General features: G+C 37.7%; 1 protein-coding gene across 1 annotated transcript in view; it reads right to left on the bottom strand.

Moving 5' to 3' along the window:
- Positions 1 to 27,779, bottom strand: part of MYO3A (myosin IIIA) — a 199,255-nt gene that overhangs the window by 97,421 nt on the left and 74,055 nt on the right. Inside the window, exons 11-15 of the mRNA XM_045535110.1 lie at positions 11,426 to 11,525; positions 9,510 to 9,626; positions 8,172 to 8,276; positions 7,983 to 8,066; positions 1,301 to 1,503 (exon numbers count right to left, since the gene is read on the bottom strand). Of these exons, the coding sequence (XP_045391066.1) occupies positions 1,301 to 1,503; positions 7,983 to 8,066; positions 8,172 to 8,276; positions 9,510 to 9,626; positions 11,426 to 11,525 (609 nt within the window). The remainder of the gene's footprint in view (positions 1 to 1,300; positions 1,504 to 7,982; positions 8,067 to 8,171; positions 8,277 to 9,509; positions 9,627 to 11,425; positions 11,526 to 27,779) is intronic.

The raw sequence follows: 27,779 nt of genomic DNA, 5'->3' as shown, positions 1-27,779 counted from the left end.
ATTGATACAGTGCATTTATAATAAATGTATAATTAAATAATGTACCTACTAAGAATTCTTCTACCACATGCCTGATAGTTCCATTTTCACAGGTCACAAAAAGATTCTCTAGAACTTAAAAATGCAATTCCAATTAAGTAAAGGAATAAAAAATACATATAAAAATGGAAACATGGTTTCACCATCAATTACAAAGTAGCTGTGTTCAAATTATAACTAAGTTGTATTCCAACCTGATTGTGAATTTGGAACTTGGAGTGCTTTTCCCCAAAAAACGGTGTTGTAAAACTCAAATAGATCTTTAGGCCAGCTGGGAAAAAAATCTTAATTAATTCATAGCATGCCTTAAATATAATCCCAATTATGTTATTTCTTAGAATACATCCTGCAGTATTTCAATGAGCATTAATGAGATTATTTGTATGGTTTCAAACCCAAGGTCTCACTATGTAACTCCAGAGGGTACGGTTCACATGACACTCTATGGGCATGGTGTCCCTGCACACAACTCCGTGGAACACACTGTGAATGATGTGCCTTGACATTGTGCAACACATCAACAAGTTACTCTTAGGTAGTTCTCCCCCAAAGGCCTGAAGGAGAGACTTACACAGTTATGAGAGCAGAACAAATAGTTTTGAGAGTCAGGTAAGACTCTGAGGTCCTTCTAGGTACAGGTGACAAAGGTGCTGACATGCATGTCCACTAAGTTCCGAGTGCTCGAAACACACATCAATAATAGTAGCTGCTGTCTGTTGAACATCTTTGAAATCCCAGGTACTGTGCTAGATGTTATTTCTCATCTTCACAACTACCAACACTACTAGTACTACTGCTACTACCAATGGCTTAAACTTATGGGGTTTATTTGGTCCCTTGTATATAAACACAGGAAGAATAGAATTAATACAAAGGTCTATCTATATACACCAGCATTTAAAAGGGGGGGGGAAGACTCAGTTAATCCAATTAAACTTCACATTAATTTTGCATAGGGAAACATATTCTCTCCTACTTCAGAGCTTGCTTGAAGTTACTTTGTTAGTATCTTTATGGTAGGCTTAGGTTTTCTACCTAGTAGCATAAATTTTAGGTTATTTATTAATTCCTCTGCTGGATGTAACATACGTGAGAGTGAGGCATTGTTGAGAGGTCTCTTTGTTTCCAGTGGTAAATGCCTTGCACATAGTAGGTGATCAACAAAATTTTGTTGCATGAGAAAGACATTTTACTATTAAACCAGAAATGCTATCTTTGCTTATGTTTCCCCCAAAATAAGAGATATTTGACATGAACTTACATAGCTTGGTGGATAACTCGAGATTTTTCCAGAAGATATTCAGAAATCTGTGCTCCCACCACAGCTCCAGAAGAGGTAAATTTCATTTCTAAATATTTTCCAAATCGGCTGGAGTTGTCGTTTATAATAGTGCAGGCATTACCAAAAGCTTCTACCAAATTGTTCACTTGTAAAATCTTCTCTTGCAGGGTTCTTTTATTAGCCTAGAGAGAAAATGTCAAGATATAAAAAAAGGTAAAAAGTTAATTTTGTATATAATAAGATGTTTCTTCTTCAGTAAGTACTTTATGTAGACATAAAGGAATGAGAGTGTGTTCTGGGTATACTGCCAGATGTTAGAACCTGGTCTATTTCCCCCTCCCTTACGTGCATTCACTCACTTGCTCTCTTTAAAAGGGATGAAGACATATACTATATTTCTCTATTCAAATATAGTTCTGCTCAGTGCCTAACTTACAAATACAATTTGTAAGTGGTCTATGCATACTGAGGCACACCTGTCATTTTGTCATTCCTCCTCTGCCCTCCTCGGTCCCCCTCCAAATCTTCACCAAAGCCAGAACCGCTTCCCTTGGTTCCACAGATGCTGTTAACTCTGAAACTAGGAGAGTAAAGATGATTCACGAATTCAGAGTCTGGGGAAAGGGAATCGTGGTGAAAATTGAAAACAGCTTGGAAGTGTGCATGGGAGAGGTGGAACCCAGGTTTCGGCCAGCAGGTCTATATGGCTGTCCCTCTATTTTCTTCCCTGTTTCTTACGCTCTGCCCCTCGAACAAGCATTGCTCCACTTTTCCTCTTTATGACTTTCGTTGAAATTCTGAGTGGAAATTGATTTGAATTAACAGCCAACCACTTTTAGAAAGGCCTTCCTGCCCACCCTTAGAGGTTTAGGGTTGTATCAGTCATTCACAACTTGGCAGAAATTAGCTCAAGTAGATTATTTTCAGTATAATACCTTAATATCTACCTGAGAGCAGCTGTTTTAAAGGTATAGAAATTTACAAGTTGAGAGAGAGAAGTAGTAGCTATTTCTGGAACATAGGCTACAGTAGAATTTGAGTGGGCCACAGGGGGCAATCACAGTGAAGGTTTAAGGCTCTATAAGGACATTGTGTATCTTATAAAAGAGGAAATAAGGAGTGACAGAAGAGAGTAGGGAGTTTGGGGACAAACTTGGCTATTATAAAATGTCATTTTGGGCTGGCTGTGCACCCATGGAATAGGTGAGATAACATCTTCATCCACCTATATTAAATAGCAGTGACCGCATATTCCAAAGGTAAAGTCTATTCACCAAGCACTCCATTTTTGCATCTGGTAAATCTTTATTGAGGACATAAGTGAAAAACAAGATAAGACCTGATAATGGTAGGAATCTGAATACATATATCTATCCCCAATCAACATTAAATCACATTTTTAGATCTAAAACAAGACCATGAGATTAGATTAACAAGTTTGCTGACATCTGCAAACCAACATTCACAGTCAATCCATTACTGATGAGAATCTCTATCGGCCCACAGATCAAGACAGAACAGAAAGGCCCCTGAGTAAATTAATCCAGTTGTTCAGCTCTTCTACGCCAGGATAGTATGCTGTGCTTCACTGTCCCCCACCTGCCCATATCATGTCTTATTTCACTGTCATTAAACCTTTCAGAATGCTACTCATCCTAGAAGTAGGAGGGGAGGGGGGATGGTGGTGAGTGAGGAAGGGGCTGAGATGGGTCCCTCAGGGTAGCACCAACTTCCTGGTCTCTGTTGGCTCTTGTAGGCCTGAGGGGTCACAGGTCTGGTGAGCAGAGATTATATTAATCCATCGAGCAAAGCATGTCTCTATTTCACACAACACACCTGATGGAAAATACTCAAATTATTCAATCAATTTTTAACAGAAACATGGAATTCTTCTTACTCATCATTGTGAAAATGAATTAGAAACGGCATCAACAAGATGGCCGACTAGAAGCTCCTAGCGCTCCCCCCACAAAACCCCCGAAACAACAAGTAAATGACTACATTTTGACCAAAATAACTAAAGGAGCACTGCAGAGCAGCAAAGAAGCAGCATCCTGAGAGCACAGATACCCAGGATGGCAGCACAGAGAAGAGAAGGAAACACCTTGCTCTGCCAGCAAAGCTATCCTTCAGAAATGAAGGCGAAATAAAGTGTTTCACAGTCAAGCAAAAACTGAGGGAATTCATTACCCCTATACCTGCCTCAGAAGAAATGCTTACAGGAGCTCCTCAGGCAGGGACAAAAGAACGGTAATTACTATCATTAATACATATGAAAGTATAAAACTCACTGGTAGATGTAAATTCATAGTCAAATATTCCAGTACTTTAAAGCTGGTGTGTAAATCATACATAACTCTAGTGTGAAGGTTAAAAGTCAAAATGGCCAAAAATAACTAAACATACAATAAGTTGCTAAGGAATACACAATATAAAAAGATGTACATTGTGACATCAAAAACATAAATTGTGGGGAAGGTAAAAGTCTATAGTTTTTGTATGTGATAGGAGTTGTTATCAAGTTAAAATAGATAATAGCTATAAGATGTTGTGTGTAAGCCTCCTAATAACCACAAAACAAAAAACTCCAGCAGATATACATGCAAATGATAAAGAGAAAGGAATCAAAGTTTAGCAGTACAGAAAATTACCAAATTACAAATGTAGACAACAAGAGAGAAAGACAGGAACAAAGGATCTACAAAACAATCTGAAAACAAATAACAAAATGGCAATAGTAAGTTCTTACTATCTGAATGTAAATAGACTAATTTCTCCAATCAAAAGACATAGAGTGGTTGAATGGATAAAAAAAAAATATCCAACTATATGCTGCCTATAAGAGACCCACTTAAACTTTAAGGACATACATAGGCTGTAAGTAAATGGATGGAAGAAGATGCTCCCATGCAAATGATAACCAAAAGAGAGAAGGGTAGGCTATACTTATAGCTGATAAAATAAACTTTAAGTCAAAAACCATTGCAAGAGACAAAGAAGTTCATTATTTAATGATAAAGGGGTCAATTCATCAAGAGGACATAACCATTGTAAATATATATGCATCCAACACTGGAACATCTAAATACCTAAAGCAAATATTAATGGACACAAAGGGAGAAATAGATAGCAATACAATTATAGTAGCGTACTTCAATACCCTACTTGCAATAGATAGATTATCCAGACAAAAAATCAATAAAGAAATGCTGAACTTGAATTGCACTTGTGACCAAATGGACCTAATAGACATATACAGAATTTTCAATCCATCAGGCATTGAATATACATTTTTCTCCAGTGCACATGGAAAGTTCTCCAGAATAGACCGTAAGTTAGACCAGAAAACAAGTCTTAACCAATTTAAGAAGACTGAAATCATATCTACTATTATTTCAGACTGCATTGGTAAGAAGCTAGAAATCAATAACAAGAGGAATCTTGGAAAATTCATAAATAGGTACAAATTAAACAACATGCTCCTGAACAACCAGGGGGTCAAAGAAGAAAATAAAAAAAATATTTTGAGACAAATTAAAACAGAAACACAACATACTAAAGCTTATGGGATGCACGAAGAGCAGTTCTAAGAGGGAAGTTTAGAGCAATTAATGCGTACATTACCAAAGAAGAAAAGTCCTAAATAGTCTAACATTATGCCTCAAGGAACTAGAAAGAGAAGAACAAATTAAACCCATTACTAGTGGAAGAAAACAATAAGAAGAATCAGAGCAGAAATAAATCAAATAGAGAACAGAAAAACCACAGAAAGAATCAATAAAGCTAAGAGTTGGGTTTTTGAAAAAAATATTGACTAGTCAACTAGTCTAAGAAAAAAGGGAGAAGATTCAAATAAATAAAACCAAAAGTGAAAGTGGGGAAATTGCAACAGGGTCTCAGAAACAAAATGAATTATAGGAGACTATTATAAATGATTACCTGCAAACAAATTGGGTAACCTAGAGGAAATGGATAAATTCCTAGAAAAATACTACCCACCAAAATTGAGTCAGGAAGACATAGAAAGCCTGAACACACCAGTAACAAATAAAGAGATTGAAGAAGTAATAACAAACTTCCCAAAAAAGAAAAGCCCAGGATCAGATGGCCTCACAGGTGAATTTTACCAAACATTCAAAGGAAAATTAATTCCAATATTTCTTAAACTCCTCTGAAAAATAGAGCTAGAGGAAATACTTCTGCACAAATTTCATGAGGCCAGCCTCACCTTGATTCCTAAGTCAGAGACATCACAAGAAAAGAAAACTGTGGCTAATTTCTCTGATGAACATTGATGCAAAAATCCTCAATGAAATATTAGCAAACCAAATCCAGCAACACATCAGAAAGATTATACATCATGACCAAGTGGGGTTTATTCCTGGCATGCAAAGCTGGTTGAACATACACCAATCAATGTAATGTATCACATTAATAGAATGAAAGATAAAAATCATATGATCATCTCAATTGATGTGGAAAATGTATCCAATAGAGTCCAACATCCTTTCTTGATAAAAACTCTCAACAGTTTAGGTATAGAAGGAAAGTCCCATTTATGGAAACCCACAGCTAACGTTAAAATCAGTGGATAAAAATTAAAGCTTTTCCACTAGGATCTGATACAATGCAAAACTGCCACTCTCAACACTTCTAGTCAACATAATACTGAAAATACTAGCAAGAGCAATCAGACAAGAAAAAGAAATAAAAGGCATCCATGTCAGAAAGGAAGAAGTGAAAATGTCTCTACAGTAGTCCTTTTTCCACAGCTTGGCTTTCTGCAGTTTCAGTTACCTACAGTCACCTGCAATCCAAAAATATTAAATGAAAAATTCCAGAAATAAGCAATTCCTAAGTTTTAAATTGTGTGCCATTCTAAGTGGCCTGATGAAATCTTGTGCCATCCTGCTCTGTCCTGCCCAGGACATGAATCATCCACTTGTCCAGCATATCCATGCTGTATATGCTGCCCACACATTAGTCACTTGGTAGCCATCTCAGTTATCACATTGACTGTCGCAGTATCACAGTGCTTTTGTTCAGATAGATAATAGTGGCCCCAAAGCTCAAGAGTAGTGATGCCGGAAATTCAGATAAGCAAAGAGTAGCCAAAAAGAGTAGCCAAAAAGTGTTTCCTTTAAGTAAAAAGATGGAAGTTCTCGACTTAAAAAGGAAAAAATAATTGTATGCTGAGGTTGCTAGGATCTACAATAAGAATGAATCTTCTACCCATGAAATTTTGAAGAAGGAAAAAGAAATGCATGCTAGTTTCACTGTTGCACTTCAAACTGCAAAAGTTACAGCCACAGTACATGATAAGTGCTTAGTTAAGGTTGGAAAAGGAATTAAATTTATGGGTGGGAAAAATACACAGAAAATGTTTTCCAATTGATGGAAACATGTTGCACCAGAAAGCAATGAGCCTGTGTGCAGACTTTAGTGAGGGATCCCCTGAAACAAGTGACACCAAGCCCTTTACTTCAAGGGATAGTTGCAAAGACACAGGAATATGAAAGGTCAATAGTAGCCTAATGCTAAGTCACAATGCCTACGTCACTCATCTCACTTCGTCTCATCACGTAGGCTTGTTTCATCCCACATCATCACAAGAAGAAGGGTGAGCACAGTACAATAAGATATTTTGAGAGAACACATTTACATAACTTTTATTACAGCATATTGTTATAATTGTTCTATTTTATTATTAATTATTGTTAATCTCTTACTGTGCCTAATTTATAAATTAAACTTTATCATAGGTATGCATGCATAGGGAAGAACATAGTATATATATAGGGGTACCCCCCATGAATAAGAGGGGTACTATAATTGCAGCTGACATGGTCCTATATGTAAATAATCCCGAAGATTCTTTAAAAAAACCTGTTAGAACTAACAAATTAATTCAGTAAAGTTGCAGGACATAAAATCAATATACAAAAATCAGTAGCATTTTTATACACAAATAGCAACCTAATTGAAAAAAAAATCAAGAAAACGATCCCATTAACAAAAGGGCAAAAGCATCAAAAAAATTACCTAGGAATAAATTTAACCAAGGAGGTAGAAGATCTGTACACTGAAAATCATAAAGCATTGATGACAGAAATTGAAGGAGACACAAATAAATGGAAAGATATGCTCATGGATCAGAAGAATTATTAATAATAATGTTAAAATGTTCATACAATCCAAAACAATATACAGATTCAATGCAGTCCCTATCAAAATCCCAATGGCATTCTTCACAGAAAAAAACAATCCTAAAATTTGTATGAAACCATATAAAAGACCCCAAATAGCCAAAACAATTCTGAGAAATGAAAAGTTGGAGGCATCAGATTTCCTGATTTAAAATTATATTACAAAGCTACAGCGATCTAAATAGTACAGTACTGGCTGGCATTAGGGTTAGGGTTAGGGTTAGGGTTAGATAGCAGACCAGCAGAATAGAATAAAGAGCCCAGAAATAAATCCAAACACATATGGTCAACTACTTTTTGACAAGGTCACCAAGAGGACATAATGGGGAGAGGACAATTTCTTCAATAAATGGTGCTTAGCAAACTAGATTTCCATATGCAAAAGAATGAAATTGGCATCAAGATCTGAAATATAACAAATATTTCTGATGGGCTAGAGAAAAAATAAATTATACCTTTCCAAGCACCGTCAGCTGCTGAACTAAAAGATGAGCACTTTCAGTCTTCCCAGCACCACTCTCTCCAGAAATAACAATGCACTGCACAGAGAACAGGAACTGGTGAGAAAACTTGACCCTCACAGAATTCAGCTGACACATGAGAAACTAAGAGGGAAGTTTCTAAGCATGTGGGACTGTTCTTACCTGATCTGAACTGTATGTTATCATAGACTGATATCCTAAGTCGGCCATTGCAAAAATGTGAGGAGGATTGGCAGTTCTTTTTGCTCCAACATATAGTTTGGAATGCTAAAGATTAAAGAGAATACATTTTATAGGGCTTTTCATTTTTGTTTTTATTTAAACCCTGGATTATTGACAAATACAGCTCCAATTTTTAAAGCAAAACATAAATAAAAATACCATTTCATACCACCAAAGCATTATTGCATACATGCTACACACACACACCAAATACATACATGCACAAATCATTCACAATTATGTAAAAGAAAACCTTGACATAAAACAGCCCAGAAATATGATATGACATAAAATGATATTTAACATCACTCAGGCGGTCGTATTTAAAAGATTGTGCATACCATTTCCAAAGCAGAACTCAAAGTTTCAAAATACTATCATTTATCTAAATAAAAGGACACTTTATAAATAAGACAATCAGGTATCATTTTTGTTGACTACTCCTTGGATATAATCATGTCTGAAATACGATCAGCACTTTTTTCCTTTCGTATCATTTAATATACATTTTCTCACTTGATTTGTCAAAGATCACACAGCTAATTGACAGCAGAATTGCACTAAAGCCCAGATCTTCTGAAACATGGTCAAGGTTCATAAATTTACTACTATTCCTGTAAATTTTAGGATGGTAGAGGATGATAGAGATACATGCTTTTCACATATTAAAAAAACTATTAGGCACATTATCAAATAATTTTCTAGAGTACACAAACAGTTAGAAGAGAGTGGTTCCAATTAAAAATGAAAAACAGCCTAGTTTAATCCCAGAAAATTATTCTGTATTAAAACCATTAGGGCTTGAATAATTTATAATTATACACTTAAACTCAGAAAACATATTGTGCAATATTAATGAACCCAATCAATATGTCAAAAGGAATTTTTAAACTCATAATGACAATTTTTACAGCCATTAAGTATGTATCATGCATGTAAACAATGCAATTATATTTTTGACTCTCCCATACTTGGTTCAGAGGCAGACATTAAGTACACACTTTTTAAGGCATCTGTTTAGAGATATGGTATGTAATGTGGAACAGTTGTGAGCAACTGGTTGCAATTAACATTCTGACACATACTTTTGGAAAATAAAATACCACAAACTGTACGCAGATTGACTTCATCTTCAGTTTCCCATAGCTATGTTTTAACACTAATTGTATAACTTTATTCAAAATACTGAATAAATTTTTTATAGGCATTCATTTAAATCGAGCATCTGAATGTAAAATTATTTGTACAAAGTAAAAGAATGCACACCACACCACATACCTTTGTAGAATAAAGACCTAGACCCTGAAAAGGGTTAAGAGCAATGAGTATATCTCCCACATAGATATAGATCTGATCTCTGGAATAACACTTCTCAAGTTGCTCTGAGACTGTATTCTGTAACAAAATAAAATAATTTCTCTTTCTTAAAAATCATTGGCTGTCCATTACAACTTAAAAAGTAAACAATAAATAAAACATCTGGAACCTGGACCAAGGATTTGAAAGAAACAGGCCTATGGATAGAAAGTAATATGTCTGGAACCACCTGTGCACCTGACAAGTATTTTCTTTGGTTTTAAGTGCCACAGAGGAATGCCATTGTTGCACTTTCCAAAGGACATATTATATATTACAGCAATTATATATATATAATAAATATATATGTATATTGCTTTCAGGGAAATAAGTAAATGCAATACATAAAGTAAAGAGAAAAGGAAAGGGAAGATAAAGTGAACATGAACATGATTTTTTTCCAAATCAAGGTGATTTAATGATTCAGTGGCTTTGTGGAATGTCCTAGTCCTTTTTTTTTTTTTTTTTTTAGACTTTTGGCTCTTTGAGGCAGATTGAAAAATCCAGAAAAGTAACTTTCATAGTTGATAAATCACACAAGTACATGAATCAATTTTGGTAATGTCAGAAATCATCATTTATAGTGCATGACACAAAGAGAAACAAACAAAAAAAATCTTCAGTCAAAAAAGAAACAAAAATCAAACACAGACAACAGAAAGAAATAAACCCACTATTTAAAATATTAATATATTGGTCAGCAACATGATTAGTGAAACCTTCTTTATAATCTACAAGCGTAAAAACTCCTATCATTGGAAAATTTGACATGTAAGGATTCAGGAAGGTGGCCTCAATCTCTGACTTGCAAACGCTATTTGATTTCAAGATGTTTGATGTTCCTGAGAGAGACTATTTTGAGGAAGTGCTTGAGTTGTTTTTGCAACCCGAAATTTACCAAATGACTACTTCTGTTCAGAACATGTCTCTGAATTTGTTGCATTTCTGAATAAAATGCTCAGGCATGGATTGGAAGTATTAAAAAATAAAAAACTAATCATAATGAACACTCTCTGGGTGACAGGCACACTTACAACCCCGACTCAAGCATTACAGAAGCAATTCTTGTAACCAAAAACATTTGTCCCCCATAATACTTTGACATAAAAAATAAATAAAAAGCTGTCGATTAGGCAGGACAGAAGTCCCAAGGTTTTATTGAAAAGAGGCCATTTGTTTTTCTAATGATCTGACCATCTGGAATAAAGAGGGATGAGGGGGAAAGAGACTGGAACTATAATGTAGTGGGTTGGGTTTGTACCTTCACAAGAAATGTTTGACATACTTCCAAGCTAATTGGAATAAGGAGTTTCACACAGAATTCAATGTCCTGAAAGGTAAGCTGTGTGAGAGCCGGGCTCTGTGATTCCACAAAGGGGGAACACTGACCGTGGTACCAGTAAGGTTCTCGAGATAGCACAGAGGTACCCAGCTACTGCCACTGAGAGCTGGAGCAGGAGAGGACGAAGGGGAGGCTGCCACATGGTGGTTGTCTGAGGCAGACTGTTTTTCTGAACATGGCAAATAATACATACCATTGAGACTCCCAGAAATACTTAAGGACAAAAAAGATGAGTGACCTTACAACTCATGCTGGGGAACCTCATGTCTTTGTCACTTGAGCATCAAAAAAAAAAAAAAAATGACACTAAGCTGGAAAGATCTGGATATTTGAGTAATGTGTATTAAAACTGAAGATAAGAGAGATAATTGGAAGCTAAGAGACAAAGAAAGCATGAGACTTACAGATGTCATTCAAAGAAACCCCTGCCCACATCCCCTATTAATTAAAAAAAAAAAATCTGGAATGTCTAAGTTTAATGAAACTGAATTCTTACCTCATCCAAAACTTCTAGGGTTGCTAAATCATCTACATCCTTCAGCCTGGAAATTAGAGATCTGTTGAAGTTACCTTTCTTGGTGTGAATACGTTCATGTCTGTGGAGGAAAAAAACCTTTCTGAATCTAATTTATTACTGAACATAGTGGAAGTAAGTTTTAGACACATGTGAGACTGAAAAACCTCTATGAAGCCATTTAATAAATTCCATAACACTTAGGACAATGCCTTGTACATACTAGGGTCTCAATAACTATGGGTTAGATTGAATTGCACATTTAGATTTCTGTTAAAATAACACTGATGTGAAAAGATTCTATGGAAAATGTCCTTCCAAAATCTATAGCTATCACTTTCTATAAATATGTATATTTTTTAACTCTCAAAATTTGTTTTCCTTATAGTTCTACTATATGGCACTTGGTATGTTGCTAAATCTGACAAGTCAATATATGCAGATTTTAAAAATTATTTAATACTGGAAACAAAAAAATTGACCAGAACAATAAACAGTAATGATTGATTAGATATTCACTGATATATCATAATTATGGAAACATTTAGATGTTCTTGTGAAAATCTAAGCATACTTACTCATTTTAAGAAATACCTAATATTAAATCAGAATATTAACATTCTAGAGAATCAAAAGACAGAGCTTCTAATCTGCCAATTGATTTTTAGAAAGTACCTCCAGTATTAGTCAACCTACTCATTTTACTTATTTAGAACAAAAGAAAAACAATGGAATAAGAGTTTCGATTTTTTCAAAATCAAAGAGAAAGTATTTTTCTCTTTTAAATACTCTCAAGTCATTAATAGATTGGGTTAGTATTACTAAAGAATATGTAAGAATCCAGAAGATCTGGATTTGAGATCTAGGATATGGATGCCACAACACGTAACTTGTCAAAAAACCAGTAACAATAAATATTAAAGCATTTAGCAAGGTTACATAAAGTACTTTCGCTTTACCTGTATATACTTTCACAATACTGCCCAGTAAGGAAGGACACGTTACTAATACCATTTTATCAATGAAAAAAGTGACACTAAAATTAACTGCCTCATCCAAAGTTCGAGATCTAGCCCTATGAATCCTGGGATTTAAATCCAGATCTTCTGGATTCTTACATATTCTTTAGTAATACTAACCCAATCTATTAATGACTTGAGAGTATTTAAAAGAGAAAAATACTTTCTCTTTGATTTTGAAAAAATCGAAACTCTTATTCCATTGTTTTTCTTTTGTTCTAAATAAGTAAAATGAGTAGGTTGACTAATACTGGAGGTACTTTCTAAAAATCAATTGGCAGATTAGAAGCTCTGTCTTTTGATTCTCTAGAATGTTAATATTCTGATTTAATATTAGGTATTTCTTAAAATGAGTAAGTATGCTTAGATTTTCACAAGAACATCTAAATGTTTCCATAATTATGATACATCAGTGAATATCTAATCAATCATTACTGTTTATGGTTCTGGTCAATTTTTTTGTTTCCAGTATTAAATAATTTTTAAAATCTGCATATATTGACTTGTCAGATTTAGCAACATACCAAGTGCCATATAGTAGAACTATAAGGAAAACAAATTTTGAGAGTTAAAAAATATACATATTTATAGAAAGTGATAGCTGTAGATTTTGGAAGGACATTTTCCATAGAATCTTTTCACATCAGTGTTATTTTAACAGAAATCTAAATGTGCAATTCAATCTAACCCATAGTTATTGAGACCCTAGTATGTACAAGGCATTGTCCTAAGTGTTATGGGGTTATTGTAGGTGGAATAAGACCCCAATACTGTGTTCACTGAGTTTCAATCTAGTGGGAGACATAAACACAAATATTTAAAACAGCACAAGGCATATGGTAAGTGCAAAAACTGAAGTAATATATAAAGTATTATGGAAATAGCAAGGAAGGAATAATTAATTACATTTTGGTAAACTGTGCATGGTTCTTAGTAGATTTAGCATTTAATCTTAGTCTTTAAGTAGGAGTAGGAGTCTAGTAACCCGAGGAAGAGTATTTGTTTGTAGGGGTGGTATGCGATGGGTGATCAAATGTGAAAGGAAAGCACATGTCCATGGATACTTGCAGGCACGTGCTGATCTGCTTTGGCCAGAATGTGGGGTGCTAGAGGGTATATGAGGGTGAAGGCTAAGGAAACTAGGCTAGGGGAGGGTATGATTACTGAAAGAAATACAGATGTCTTAAATATGTTCAAGCTCTAAATGTCCAGAAGCAAAGAATGGCCTTTTCTCACAAAATCTGAAACTCCTTCAGTATTTCTTATCTCATTGACTGACACTACCATCCATTTAATTGTACAGACCAGAAATCTCCATCTCTCCTATGTCCCATACCCACTCCATCACTAAATTATGTTGTTTTAATTTCCTTAAAATTTTTCAAATCTCCATTTTCTCCAAATCCACTGAGGAGTTGACGGTGCCATTGACTACGGAGGTAGAGATAACTGAGGTCAGGCACAGTAAGAAAGACAGGAGGGAAAAAAAAATAGACATCATGAAAGCTACAGAGGAGAGAATTTCAAGGAGAGAGTAGATCAATAAAGTTAAAGGACACAGGAAAACTAAATAGGCAGTTGAACAAGCAAACAAAAAGGTTATCTTACTTTCAAGAGGCTGATAACAGCAGTGCTGATGCCAGAGTTTTAGTGAGTTGAGGACTGAATGTAAATAAGGAAGGGTTCTGTGAATTCAGACTGCCCTTTGAGAAGTCGACACTGAAGAGTAGAGAGGGTTATAGCTTGAAGGGAAAGCAGAAAATTGAGAAATGGACAACTTAGGATGGTAGAAGACTTGATAAACTGAGACTATGGATCCAGTGGAGAGGAAGCTTCTGATGTTTAGATGGAGTAAATTATACAGGAAAGAGAATGAAGAAACCAGTTGGGAGGGTTAATCCTGGAAAAGAAAGGTGGCATTTCCATCATGGGAGTGAGGGAGAAATGGGGGTGGTGGGTGAGGAGAAGACTGATGAAAATATACTTAAGTTTTGAGATAGAGGAGAAGGAACATGAATGAGTTTGGCTTAGTTTTCATTGAAGAAAAAGGGAAATAGACACTAGAATAAATTGAGGTAGAAACTTTTTGGACAACTGCTATGGATAATGAGCTAGGAAGTCAGCTGTGGATGGGTAAAATATTTAATAACTAATGAACAGATTTCAGGGTCCAGTGGAAGGAAAATTCAAATATTTCGTGTGTGAGTTCTGTGACCAGAAATCAGCAACACTGACACTGGAGAGAGTCAATGGATGGATGGATATATTAGGGTCCTAGCATGAATAATGACACACTCCAAAGAAGTGTGATTGAAGACAGATTTCACTTTTATTTATTTTTTTATTAAAATAGACTTTATTTTTTAGAGCAATTTAAAGTTCAAAACAAAATTGAGGGGAAGGTATAGGGATTTCCCATATTTCCCTGCACCCATATTGGCACAGCCTTCTCCACTGTAACAACTCACACCACAGTGGTACATTTGCTAGAAAAGGTGAACCTACATTGGCACATCATCACCTAAAGTCCATAGCTTACATTAGTCTTCACTCTTGGTGTTGTATATTCCATAGGTTTTGACAAATGTATAATGACATGTATCCACCATTATAGTGCCTTACAGAATGGTTTAACTGCACTAAAAATCTTCTGTGCTCTGTTTATTCATTCATAATTCTTTACTAACTGCTGGAAATTACTGATCTTTCTACTGTCTCCATAGTTTTGCCTTTTCCAGAATGTGATAAAGTCAGAATCCTACAGCATGCAGTCTTTTCAGATTGGCTTCTTTCACTTAGCAATATGCATTTAAATTTCCCACATGTCTTTTCATGGTTTGATAGCTCATATCTTTTTAGTGCTGAATAATATCCCATTGTTTTGATGTACCAGAGTTTGTTTATCTACTCACCTACTGAAGGACATCTTGGTTGCTTCCAAGTTTTGGCAATTATGAATAAGCTACTATAAATATCCATGTATAGGTATTTATGTGGACATAAATTTTCAACTCATTCGGGTAAAAACCAAGGAGTACAATAGTTGAATTGTATGATAAATGTATGTTCAGCTTTGTAAAAAAATGGTAAATTGTCATCCAAAGTGGCTGTACTATTTTGCATTCCTACCAGCAATGAATGAGAGCTCCTGTTGTTCCACATCCTCACCAGCATTTGGCGCTGTTAGTATTTGGATTTTGGCCATTCTAATAGGGTAAGTGATATCTCATTGTTTTAATTTGCAATTTCCTGAGAGACGAGCAAGATGGCGGAGTGGAGGTGACCTCCTGGATTTGTGCTCCCGGAGAGGAAGGCGTGGATCTCCACCTGCCACAACGCTGGAGGATTGCTCCTCCACAGGAAGGGTGAAGTGAACCCACGGAGAATAACCGTGGGACACGGGGAACAGGAAAAAACAGAGGCGAGGGGGAAATCAGACCGAGATAACTTGGAGAGTGCGGGACGGAAAACAGACAGCGGAGTGCGGGACTGCCGTACCTGCCTCACCGGACAGTGGGGCGGGTTCAGCCCCACAGCAAAGCGGCTTGATCTCCCCACTGACCCCCACATCCACTCGGTCAGGGATCTGACTGAAATCGGTGCAGAGTCACCGCAGGAGACCTGGAGCTCCGAGGACAGGTGACATAGGCGGGCGAGAGCTTGGACTCTGGCGGGTCTCTGGTGTCCTATCTCTTAAAGGGACAGACGCGGACCTGCGCCGAGGCGAGGGGCCGCGAGCGTGAAATATTAAAGCGGGACTTTTTTGCTTTTTTCTGCCCCTACGGCGGCTTTCCGGCCGGGGAGCTGCTGTGGGCCCTGGCGCCTGCCGAGCTCTGAACGCTCTCCCCGGGCGCCTGCAACCGGCGGATGCGCGGTCGCCATCTCGGTTCCCACAGCTAAGCCTCTGGCGGATCTCCGGCGCCCTATCTCTTAAAGGGACAGACGCGGGCCTGCACCGAGGCGAGGGGCCGCAAGCGTGAAATATTAAAGCGGGACTTTTTTGCTCTTTTCTCCCCCTACGGCGGCTTTCCGGCTGGGGAGCCGCTGTGGGCCCTGGCGCCTGCCGAGCTCTGAAAGCTCTCCCCTGGCGCCTCCAACCGGCAGACGCGCGGTCGCCATCTCGGTTCCCACAGCTAAGCGGAAAGGACCTTGGACTCTGGCGGGTCTCCGGAGCCCTATCTCTTAAAGGGACAGACGCGGACCTGCACCGAGGCGAGGGGCTCCGAGCGTGAAATTTTAAAGCGAGATTTTTTTCTTTTTTTTTTTTAATTTCTCTATTTCTTTCTTTCTTTCTCTTTTCTTTCTTGTTTTCTCTTTATTCTCCTTGTTATTCATATTGTTTCTCTCTCTCTCTTTTTTTTTTTTTCTTTTTTTCTTTTTTCCTTTCCGGTGGCCCTCCAGCCCAGGAGCTACTGTATACTCCTGAGTGCTCCAGACCCCCAGCTCTGATTCCTATTGGTCCCTGAATATTGCCCCCCAGTACCAGTGATCTGCGGGTGGGCAGCAGCAATTGTGCGGGCCAGGGTCTAACTGCTGCAGAGCCATAGGGTGCCAGGCGGCTCCCCAGGAGGCTCCATCCCCTGATCCATAGACTCTCTCCAGGTCCCCTTCCCAGGTGTGAACACTGAGTGCTTCCCCAGACGCAAGAGTGTGGAGCCCGGACCTTGGGAACACTGGGACAGTGTAGACCCTTGCCCGTGGGAGCTGCAGCAGCTGGGGCACTGAGGTAGTGAGGGCACTGCCTCCTCTGCCTAGCCAGTGTCTTTCCTGCAGAAAGAGACAGAAACCACACATCCAGAGGAAGAACCAAAAGTCAGGGGGGGAAGAAGAAGGAAGAGGAAAAGAGAAAAAAAAAAAAAGAAGAAGAAAGAAGGGAAAGAAAAAGAGAGGGAGAAGAGGCTTTCTGCTTGCAAATAGTGTGAATCCTGCCTACTAACTGAAAGTCCACAACACAGTGATTTAACTTGCCAAACTGGTCTTAGGTCAAGCCAACCCTCTGGGGGTGGACCCATCAGAAGCAGTCCCCCAACTGAGATAGAAAAAAAACTCTAAACAGCACACAACAGTCTCCCCCTATAGACAAAGGAAGCAACATACCTAGACTGTTTCACAGCCTAAGAACAGAGTACAAGACGTGCTGTTAACTAGACTAAAGCTGTGAGAAAAGATCTAACGATAGAGCCAGATGGGAAGGGCTCAGCGGAAAAATATGGGGAGCACAAAAAACCAAATGGAAACCTCACCCCCAAAGAGAAATACCAACTCTCCTCCATTTGGCACAAGCCAGTTTCAGAATACCAACATGTTACCAGAAGAATTTCAGTCTTGGGTTATAAATAAGCTGAATGATATACAAGAAAAAATTGATATCCACCGCAAAGAAACCGCAAAAAAATTCCAGGATTTGGAAGAAAAATTCACTAAAGAAATAGACGTATTGAAAAAAAACCAAACTGAACTCCTAGAAATGAGGGATTTATTCAGGGAGCTACAAAACACAGTGGAAAGTCTCAAGAACAGGGTAGATCAAATAGAAGACAGAATCTCAGAAATCGAAGATAACTCTTTCCAATTAAATAAGACAGTCACAGAGATAGAGCAAAGAAATAAGAAAAAAGACCAGAGTCTTCAAGAAATGTGGGATTATGTGAAGAAACCTAACGTGAGAGTTATAGGCATCCCTGAAGGTGAAGAAGATAATAAGCAAGGGCTGGATAAACTATTTGAAGACATAATAGAAGAAAATTTCCCAGGCCTTGCTAAAACTTTAGATATACAGGTTCAAGAAGCTCAAAGAACCCCTGGTAGATTCATAGCAAATAGGAAAACACCACGCCACGTAGTCGTCAGACTGACCAAAATATCCACTAAAGAGACCCTTCTTCGAGCTGTAAGGAGAAAGAAACAAGTAACATACAAAGGGAGGCCCATTAGAATTACGCCAGATTTCTCAACTGAAACTTTACAAGCAAGAAGAAGTTGGGGCCCCATTCTCACTCTTCTGAAACAGAATAATGCCCAGCCTAGAATCTTGTACCCAGCTAAGCTAAGCTTTCTATATGAAGGAGAAATTAAGACATTCTCAGATAAACAAGGACTGAGGGAATTCACCAAGACAAGACCACCCCTCCAAGAAGTACTCAAAAGAGAGTTACACACGGATCATCACAACAAAGACCCACGAATGTAAAACCACCCAAGAACTAAAGATCAAATTCTAGCCACCACAATGGCTCAAGAGAGAAAACATAGCAATGAAGTTCTACCCAATAAGATAAACAGAAATCTGTCCCAATTATCAGTTCTCTCACTAAATGTCAATGGCCTGAATTCCCCACTCAAGAGACATAGACTGGGCCAATGGATAAAAAAACACAAACCAAGTATCTGCTGCCTTCAGGAAACACACTTAACCGGCAAAGATGCATTTAGACTGAAAATAAAAGGATGGAACTTGATATTTCAAGCAAATGGTAGCCAAAAGAAAGCTGGTGTGGCAGTTTTAATTTCCAATAACTTAGTCTTTAAACCAACAAAAGTAATAAAAGACAAAGACGGTTACTACATACTGGTGAAAGGCACAATTCAACAAGAAGACATAAGCATACTTAATATATATGCACCCAATCTAGGCGCACCCAGATTCATAAAGCAAATCCTACTCGATCTAAACCAAATCATAGACAACAACACTTTAATAGTTGGAGACTTTAACACCCCACTGACAGCACACGACAGATCCTCCAAGCAGAAAATAAGCAAAGACATAGTAGACTTAAACAGAATGCTAGAACAAATGGGCCTGACTGACATCTACAGGACATTCTACCCGAAATCCACTGAATATACATTCTTCTCATCGGCTCACGGAACATTCTCTAAGATTGACCATATCCTAGGCCATAAAGCAAGTCTTAAAAAAATTAAAAAAATAGAAATCATACCCTGCATCTTCTCAGATCACAATGGAATAAAAGTAATAATGAACCCTAACAGGAACTCTCATTCCTACTCAAAGTCATGGAAGCTAAACAACCTTCTTCTGAATAACAATTTTGTAAAGGAAGAAATTAAGTCAGAAATCAAAACATTCTTTGAATTAAATGACAAAGGTGACACAACTTATCAAAATCTATGGGATGCAGCTAAAGCAGTCCTGAGAGGAAAATTCATTTCCATAAATGCCTATTTCAAAAAGACAGACAACTTACAAATAGACAGCTTAATGAATAGACTCAAAGAGCTGGAGAAAGAAGAACAGACTGACCCCAAACCCAGCAGAAGGCGAGAAATTGTTAAGATCAAATCAGAATTAAATGAAAAAGACAACAAAAATACTATAAGGGAAATTAATAAAACAAAAAGTTGGTTCTTTGAAAAGATAAATAAAATAGACACACCACTGGCTAGACTAACCAAGAGCAGAAAAGAAAAATCTTTAATAACTTCCATCAGGAACATAAAAGGAGAAATCACAACCGAAGCCACAGAGATCCATGACATTATCCATGAATATTACAAAAATCTTTATGCACACAAATTGGAAAATGAAGAGGAAATGGACAAATTTTTAGAAACACACAGCCTTCCCAAGCTCAATCAGGAAGAAATAGAATTCCTGAATAGACCAATATCAAGAACTGAAATTGAAACAGCAATAAAAAACCTTCCCAAAAAGAAAAGCCCTGGTCCAGATGGGTTCACACCTGAATTTTACCATACATACAAAGATGAACTGGTGCCCATCCTACATAAACTATTCTTCAATATTGAGAAGGATGGAATTCTCCCCAACACATTCTACCAAGCCAATATAACATTGATACCAAAACCAGGAAAGGATGCAACAAAAAAAGAAAACTACAGACCAATTTCTCTCATGAACGTAGATGCAAAAATTCTCAATAAAATCCTAGCAAATCGTATCCAGTGCTGATTAAAAAAAATAATTCAACACGACCAAGTAGGCTTCATCCCAGAGATGCAGGGGTGGTTCAACATACGAAAATCTATAAATGTAATTAACCACATAAATAGAAGCAAAAATAAAGACCATATGATCCTCCCAATAGATGCAGAAAAAGCATTTGACAAAATTCAACACCCTTTTATGATAAAAACACTTAACAACATAGGCATAAATGGGACCTACCTAAAAATAATACAAGCCATATATGACAAACCCACAGCCAACATCATACTGAATGGGGAAAAATTGAAAGCATTCCCACTCAGAACTGGAACCAGACAAGGCTGCCCACTGTCCCCATTACTTTTCAACATAGTATTGGAAGTCCTTGCGAGAGCTATCAGACAAGAGAGCAGAATCAAAGGTGTCCAAATAGGGACAGAAGAGATCAAACTCTCACTCTTCGCTGATGATATGATGTTGTATCTGGAAAACCCCAAGGACTCAACCAAGAGACTCCTGGAATTAATTAACGAATTCAGTAATGTCTCAGGTTACAAAGTCAATACACACAAATCAGAGGCATTCATATATGCCAATACCATTCAATCGGAGAACCAAATTAAGGACTCAATACCTTTCAAAATAGCAACAAAGAAAATAAAATATCTAGGAATATACTTAACTAAAGAGGTAAAGGACCTCTATAAAGAGAACTATGAAACGCTAAGGAAGGAAATTGCAGAACACGTAAATAAGTGGAAATCCATACCATGCTCAGGGATTGGAAGAATTAACATCGTTAAAATGTCTATACTACCCAAAGTAATCTATAGATTCAATGCAATTCCTATTAAATTATCAACATCATTTTTCACAGATTTAGAAAAAATAATTATACATTTTGTATGGAAACAGAGAAGACCCTGTATAGCAAAAGCAATCTTGAGCAATAAAAACAAAATGGGAGGTATTGATTTGCCAGACTTCAAACTATACTACAAAGCTGTGGTGCTTAAAACTGCTTGGTATTGGCACAAGGGCAGGGACACAGACCAGTGGAACAGAACAGAAAACCCAAATATAAAACCATCCTCATATAGCCATCTAATCTTTGACAAAATAGACAAAAACATACTCTGGGGACAAGAGTCCCTATTCAATAAATGGTGCTGGCAAAACTGGATAGCCACATGTAGAAGACTGAAACAGGACCCACAGATTTCACCTCTCACAAAAATCAAATCACGGTGGATAACAGATTTAAACCTTAAATGGGAAACGATTAGAATTCTAGAAGAAAATGTAGGAAAGACTCTCACAGACATTGGTCTAGGCAAAGAATTTATGAAGAAAACCCCTAAGGCAATCGCAGCAACAACAAAAATAAACGAATGGGACCTGATTAAATTAAAAAGCTTCTGCACAGCCAAAGAAACAGTCACGAAAATAAACAGACAGCCTACAGAATGGGAAAAAATTTTCGCATACTACGCATCAGATAAAAGACTGATAACAAGAATCTATTTAGAACTCAGGAAAATCAGCAAGAAAAAATCAAACAATCCTATCAAAAAATGGGCAAAGGACATGAATAGAAATTTTTCAAAAGAAGACATAAGAATGGCCAAAAAACGTATCAAAAAATGCTCAACATCCCTAATCATCAGGGAAATGCAAATCAAAACCACAATGAGATACCACTTAACTCCGGTGAGAATGGCCTTTATCAAAAAATCCCAAAACAACACATGTTGGCGTGGATGCGGAGAGACAGGAACACTCATACACTGCTGGTGGGAATGCAAACTAGTGCAACCCCTATGGAAAGCAATATGGAGATACCTTAAACAGATTCAAGTAGACCTACCATTAGATCCAGCAATCCCATTATTGGGCATATACCCAGAAGAACAAAAGTCATTCTTTAACAAAGACACCTGTACCCGAATGTTTATAGCAGCACAATTCACAATCGCAAGGATGTGGAAACAACCCAAGTGCCCATCAATCCACGAATGGATTAGTAAACTGTGGTATATGTATACCATGGAGTACTACTCAGCTATAAGAAATAACGATGATACGACATCTCTTTGGTTCTCCTGGAGAGAGCTGGAACCCATTATACTAAGTGAAGTATCCAAAGAATGGAAAAAGCATCACATGTACTCACCAGAAAACTGGTTTCCCTGATCATCACCTAAATGTACATCAGGGAAGGATACCAATTGGATATCAGACTGGGATGGGGGGGTGGGGAGAGGGGATGGGTGTATGCGTACATGACGAGTGCGTTGCGCACCCTCTGGGGAATGGTCATGCTTGAAGGTGCAGACCCGGGGAGGTGGGGGGGGAGGGGATGGAGGTATGACTACATGATGAGTGCCAGGCGCACTGTCTGGAGAATGAGAACGGACGCGCTTGGGACTCTGACTCAGGGGGATGGGCAGGACAAGGACAATGTATATGACCTGAACTTATGTACCCCCATGATGAGCTGAAATAAAAAAAAAAAAAAAAAGTAAATCACAAAAAAAAAAAAAATTTGCAATTTCCTAATGACATGTGATGTTGAGCATCTTTTCATATACTTATACCTCGTATGTGTATCTTCTTTGGTGAAGTGTGTTCAGATCTTTCATCCATTTTTAATTAGGTTGCTCATTTTCTTACTGTTGAGTTTAAAGGGTTCTTCATATATTTGGATGACAGTCCTTTATCAGATGTCTTTGCAAATTTTTTCTCCCAGTCTGTGACTTGTCTTTTCATTCTCTTGACAGTGTCTTTCACAGATCAGAAGTATTAATCTTTAATTTTAATGAAGCCCAGCTTATCAAGTTTTTCATGGATTGTGCTTTCGATGTTACACCCAAAAAGTCATCACCATACTCAAGGTCATCTAGGTTTTCTCCTATGTTATCTTCTAAGGGTTTTATAGTTTTGCATTTTACATTTAGGTCTGTGATCCATTTTGAGTTCATTTTTGTGAAGAGTATAAGGTCTGTGTCTACATTCATTTCTTTGCATGCAGATGTCCACATGTTACAGCATCATTTGCTGAAAAGACTATCTTTTCTCTCTTGTATTGCCTTCGCTCCTTTGTCAAAGATCAGTTGATCATCTTTATGTGGGTCTGTTTGTAGGCTCTCTAGTTGGTTCCATTGATTTGTTTATTTATTCTTTTGCCAGTGCCACACTGCTTCAATTATAGGAGCTTTATAGCAGGTCTTAAAATTGGGTAATGTCTGTTCTCCTCTAACTTTATTATACTCTTTCAGTATTGCACTGGCTATTCTGGGTCATTGAATCAGTTTGTCAATATTCACAAAATAATTTGCTTGGATTTTTCTTGGGGTTGCATTGAATCTATGTATCAAGTTGGAAAAACCTGACATCTTGATAATATTGAGTCTTTCTATCGGTGAACATAGAATATCTCTCCATTTATTTAGTTCTTTTATTTGTTTAATCAGAGTTTTATAATTTTCCTCATATAGATCTGTACACATTTTGTTAGATTTATACCTAAGTATTTCCTTTTGGGGGGTGCTAATGTAAATGGTATTGTGTTTTCATTTTCAAATTCCACTTATTCATTGCTTTCATAGGAAAGCAATGACTTTTGTATATTAACCTTGTACTCTGCAACCTTGCTGTAATTGCTTATTAGTTCCAGGAGGTTTTTATTTTAACACTGATTCTTTGCTTTTATATTTTGGATGTTCCTATTGACATTATCTTCAAGTGCAGAGATTCTTTCCTCAGCTGAGTCCAGTCTACTAATGAGCCCATCAAAGGCATTCTTTATTTCAGTTACAGCATTTTTGATTCCTAACATTTCTTTTTAATTCTTTCTTAGAATTTCCATCTCTCTGCTCACATTACCCATATGTCCTTGCTTGTATGTGGTCTACTTCATCCATTAGAGTCCTGAGCATATTAATCATGGACTTTTAAAAAACACCTGGTCTGATAGTTCCACCATATCCAAGTCTGGTTCTGATGTTTGCTTTGTTTCTTCAAACTGTGTGTTTTGCCTTTTAGTATGCCTTGTAATTTTTTACTTTTTCTTGATAGCCAGACATGATGAATCGGGTAAAAGGAACTCTGATAGACAGGCTTTTATTAATGTGGTGGGAAGGTGTTACAGCAGAAGGTAGAGGAGGTATCCTATAGTTCTATGATTAGTTCTCAGTCTTTTCATGAGCTAGTGACTCTGGACTGTGAACTCTGTAAGTGCTTCTCAGTCTCTTCCTCCTCTATCCCCCATTATACTCTTTAGTGGGGGCCAGGAGGGATGGAGGGGCTGGAGTTGGGTATTTCTCTTTCTCCAGGTTGGTTAGGCTCTGGAAAAAAACCTTAATAGTTTAGACTCCAATAAATAGTTTCCCATGAGGACAGGCCTTGATAAAAAGAACAGAATGCTCTGGTATCTTTCTAGATGGCTCCTTTTCACTTCCACTTGTCATAAACATTAGGGGATTTTTCTCTGATATTCACAGTGAGAACGTGGTTGATCTCCTGGAGGCAAAATTCACAGAAGTGTAAGGGCCAACTATGACTGGGCCCCCCTGTAGCTTTTAACTCTCAGACTTATCCACCCCGAACTTCCAGAAATTCATCAATTACAGTTCAAATTTTCCTACCCCAGTAATTGTGGAGGATTCTGCTTGTGGGTCTCTGACCCAGTTAAGTTGGGATTCTCTGTATTCACCTGCCTGTCTCTTCAATTTTGTGGGTAGTAGTTTGCCATGTAACCTCACATCACTTTGTTCAGTTTTATATTGGTTGTTAGGATGCAATGACAACTTCCAAGCTCCTTACCTGCCAGACTAGAAATTGGATGAAGAGAGTTTTTAAAGAGGCTGTATTTATAAGATGTGGGCAGTGATAAGGATACCAACAACAGACAGTGAAGATCTCTCTACAGCAATTTTTACCACCCAAGGCCTAAAGATGCAAGTGGAAGTGGTTTCTAGAAACCAAGACAGAGCTGTAGCTAGGAAAGAACTGCTGGATAGGAGCAGCCACCTTAGGTAGAACATGGCCACTGTCACCTGCAATCTGCTGGTGCTTTGTTGGTGCAGTGCACCAGGGTAAGCTTTCTAGGGCACAGGGCAGAGTAAAGAAGAAGGAAGTAGGTCTATGTATTAGTTTCCTATTGCTGCTATAACAAATTTGTCACAAATCTAATGGCTTAAAATAATGAGCATTTATTCTCACACAACTCTGGAAGCCAGAAGTCCAAAATCAGTTTCACCAGGTTAAAGTCACAGTGTTATCAGCAGGGCTGGTTCCTTCTTGAGGCTTTAGGGAAGAACCATGGCCTGCCCTATACAGCTTCTGGAAGCTGCAGGCATTCTTTGGTCATGGCTGCATCGCTTTCATTGCTGCTTCCATCCTCACATACTTTTCTCCCTCTTTGACCTTCTTGCCTCCCTCATATTATTAACAAGCCTCTTATGATTATATTAAGGGCCAATCCAGGATAATTTCCCCATCTCAAGATCCTTGACTTAATTACATCCGTGAGTCCCTTTTGCCATGCAAAGTGAAATTCGTGAGTTCCAGAAATTAGACCCGGGTATCTTTGGGGGTCATTATTCAGCCTACCATGGAAAATATGCAGCACACAGAAATACTGGCAGGAAAGTGAGAGAACTTGGACCATATGCAAAAACAGTTTAGCAAGTTTGTCTTGGACTGCTGGTTCGATACGTGGCTGAAAAGGGGGATTTCTTACAGCTAAACAATATTCTGCTGTACTTCTAACTCCTGAACAGAGTATTTAATAAAACCTAAAATGTTTATTTTTGAGGCAAAACCTCCATTGCTGCTACCCTGATCTTTAAGCCACCATTATTTCTTACCTGGATTATTAAAAATAGCGAGAATGATCTTTTTAAAACCTAAGTCAGAAATGTGAGCCCTCTGATCAGTACCTTACCCATGTCACTGAATGTCAGGTCCCATTTAATCCTACCCCATGCCCACCCCACTGCCTCTCCCACCTAATCTGCCAACGCTGTCTTCCTGCTCACTCCTCTCAGGCTCCCTCTTGCCTCAGCCCCTAACTCCCAGCTCACTCCTGCCTGGGAGGCTCTGCCCTGACCCTTCTCTCTGCCCAGAGAGCCACAGGCTGAAGTACCTGCCTAGGTTGTAAGGTCTGAGCTGACCACCATTTTCAGCATTGTAATTCCACTCCCCTTCCCCCTCCCCCCACCCTTGCCAACTCCCAGGACTCCCAATCCTCCTTATCTTGCTCTACTTTTCTTTAGCAAGCATCACCATCTAATATATCACTTCCTAATCTATTTTATGTATTGTTTGAATCTTCCCATAGATATGTAAGCTCCATGAAAATAGATATTTGTTTTTTTTGACTGACTGGTGTACCCCATACTCCTAGATCAGATTCTTACAAACAGTGGGTGCTCAAAATAAATTTCATGGGTAAAGGAGTGAATATTTTGCTTTTACTAAATACCCATCTACTGTGCGACCAAAGAAAATTTATTTTTACTTTTTTACCCTGGTTATGAACAATTGAAATGTTCAAAGAAAAAGTGCATATGTTTCAGGATAAGTTTACTCTCTTAATATTTTCCTTTTGCCTTCATTTTACAGAATTGGTTTCCATTCTTGTTACTTTATTAAATGTTTACTTCCTGTAAGACTTGGAGAAATCAAAGTCAGAATCCTTCTATAAGATCCTTGTCCTTGTGAAAAGTACAGCTTGTTAATCAGATTATGTTTCTCATTTACTCTGTAATACTGGAGAGACATAGTTTTAGACTATAAATATTTTCTTTCTGTGTTGTCAAAGGTTACAAATACCCTTAGGGGTGGTTATTATAGCTTCACTTGTATTTCAGTTCTACACACTAAAGAAAAAAAAAAACAATGTTGCTGCCTGATGTTAAATTTTTATCCTTACTATTAATATTTAGTTGTACTGTTGTAATAGAACAGCTTTATTTGCTTTTACATTGGTTAAAAATACTCTTGTAAATATCAAGCTCTATCACCTAAGGCGATTCAGGAGCCACTGAGGTAGAATAGCAATCCTTTGTTAAACAATCCAATCAATGGTTTTGTATTACTTTCTTTATCCAACTTTAATTCCAGTAACAAAGACCACTGGGAGCACCAAAGCAGGTACAGGCTCTCACTGCCCTGGAAGATTAGTTCTTATTTATCTGCAGTGTGACCCCTATGGCCAAGAATGTAGTTCTGAAATGACAGTGGGGAAGGAAGCACAGCCCAGCCTGCTGAGTCGTTGCACCAGATCAACAATGGCACTAACTGGAGTGACAGGTGTCATCGTCACCAGGCCCCCAAGAACTTTTAATTGCCCTCTGTATTCCTGGGCCTTTCCTCTTTCACACATACTTCTTCATAAAGA

This window comes from Lemur catta, chromosome 1 (assembly GCF_020740605.2).
Source record: "Lemur catta isolate mLemCat1 chromosome 1, mLemCat1.pri, whole genome shotgun sequence".
Lineage (NCBI taxonomy): Eukaryota > Metazoa > Chordata > Mammalia > Primates > Lemuridae > Lemur > Lemur catta.
The sequence above is the reverse complement of the archived record's forward strand: the minus strand, read 5'-3'. Positions and strand labels throughout refer to the sequence as shown.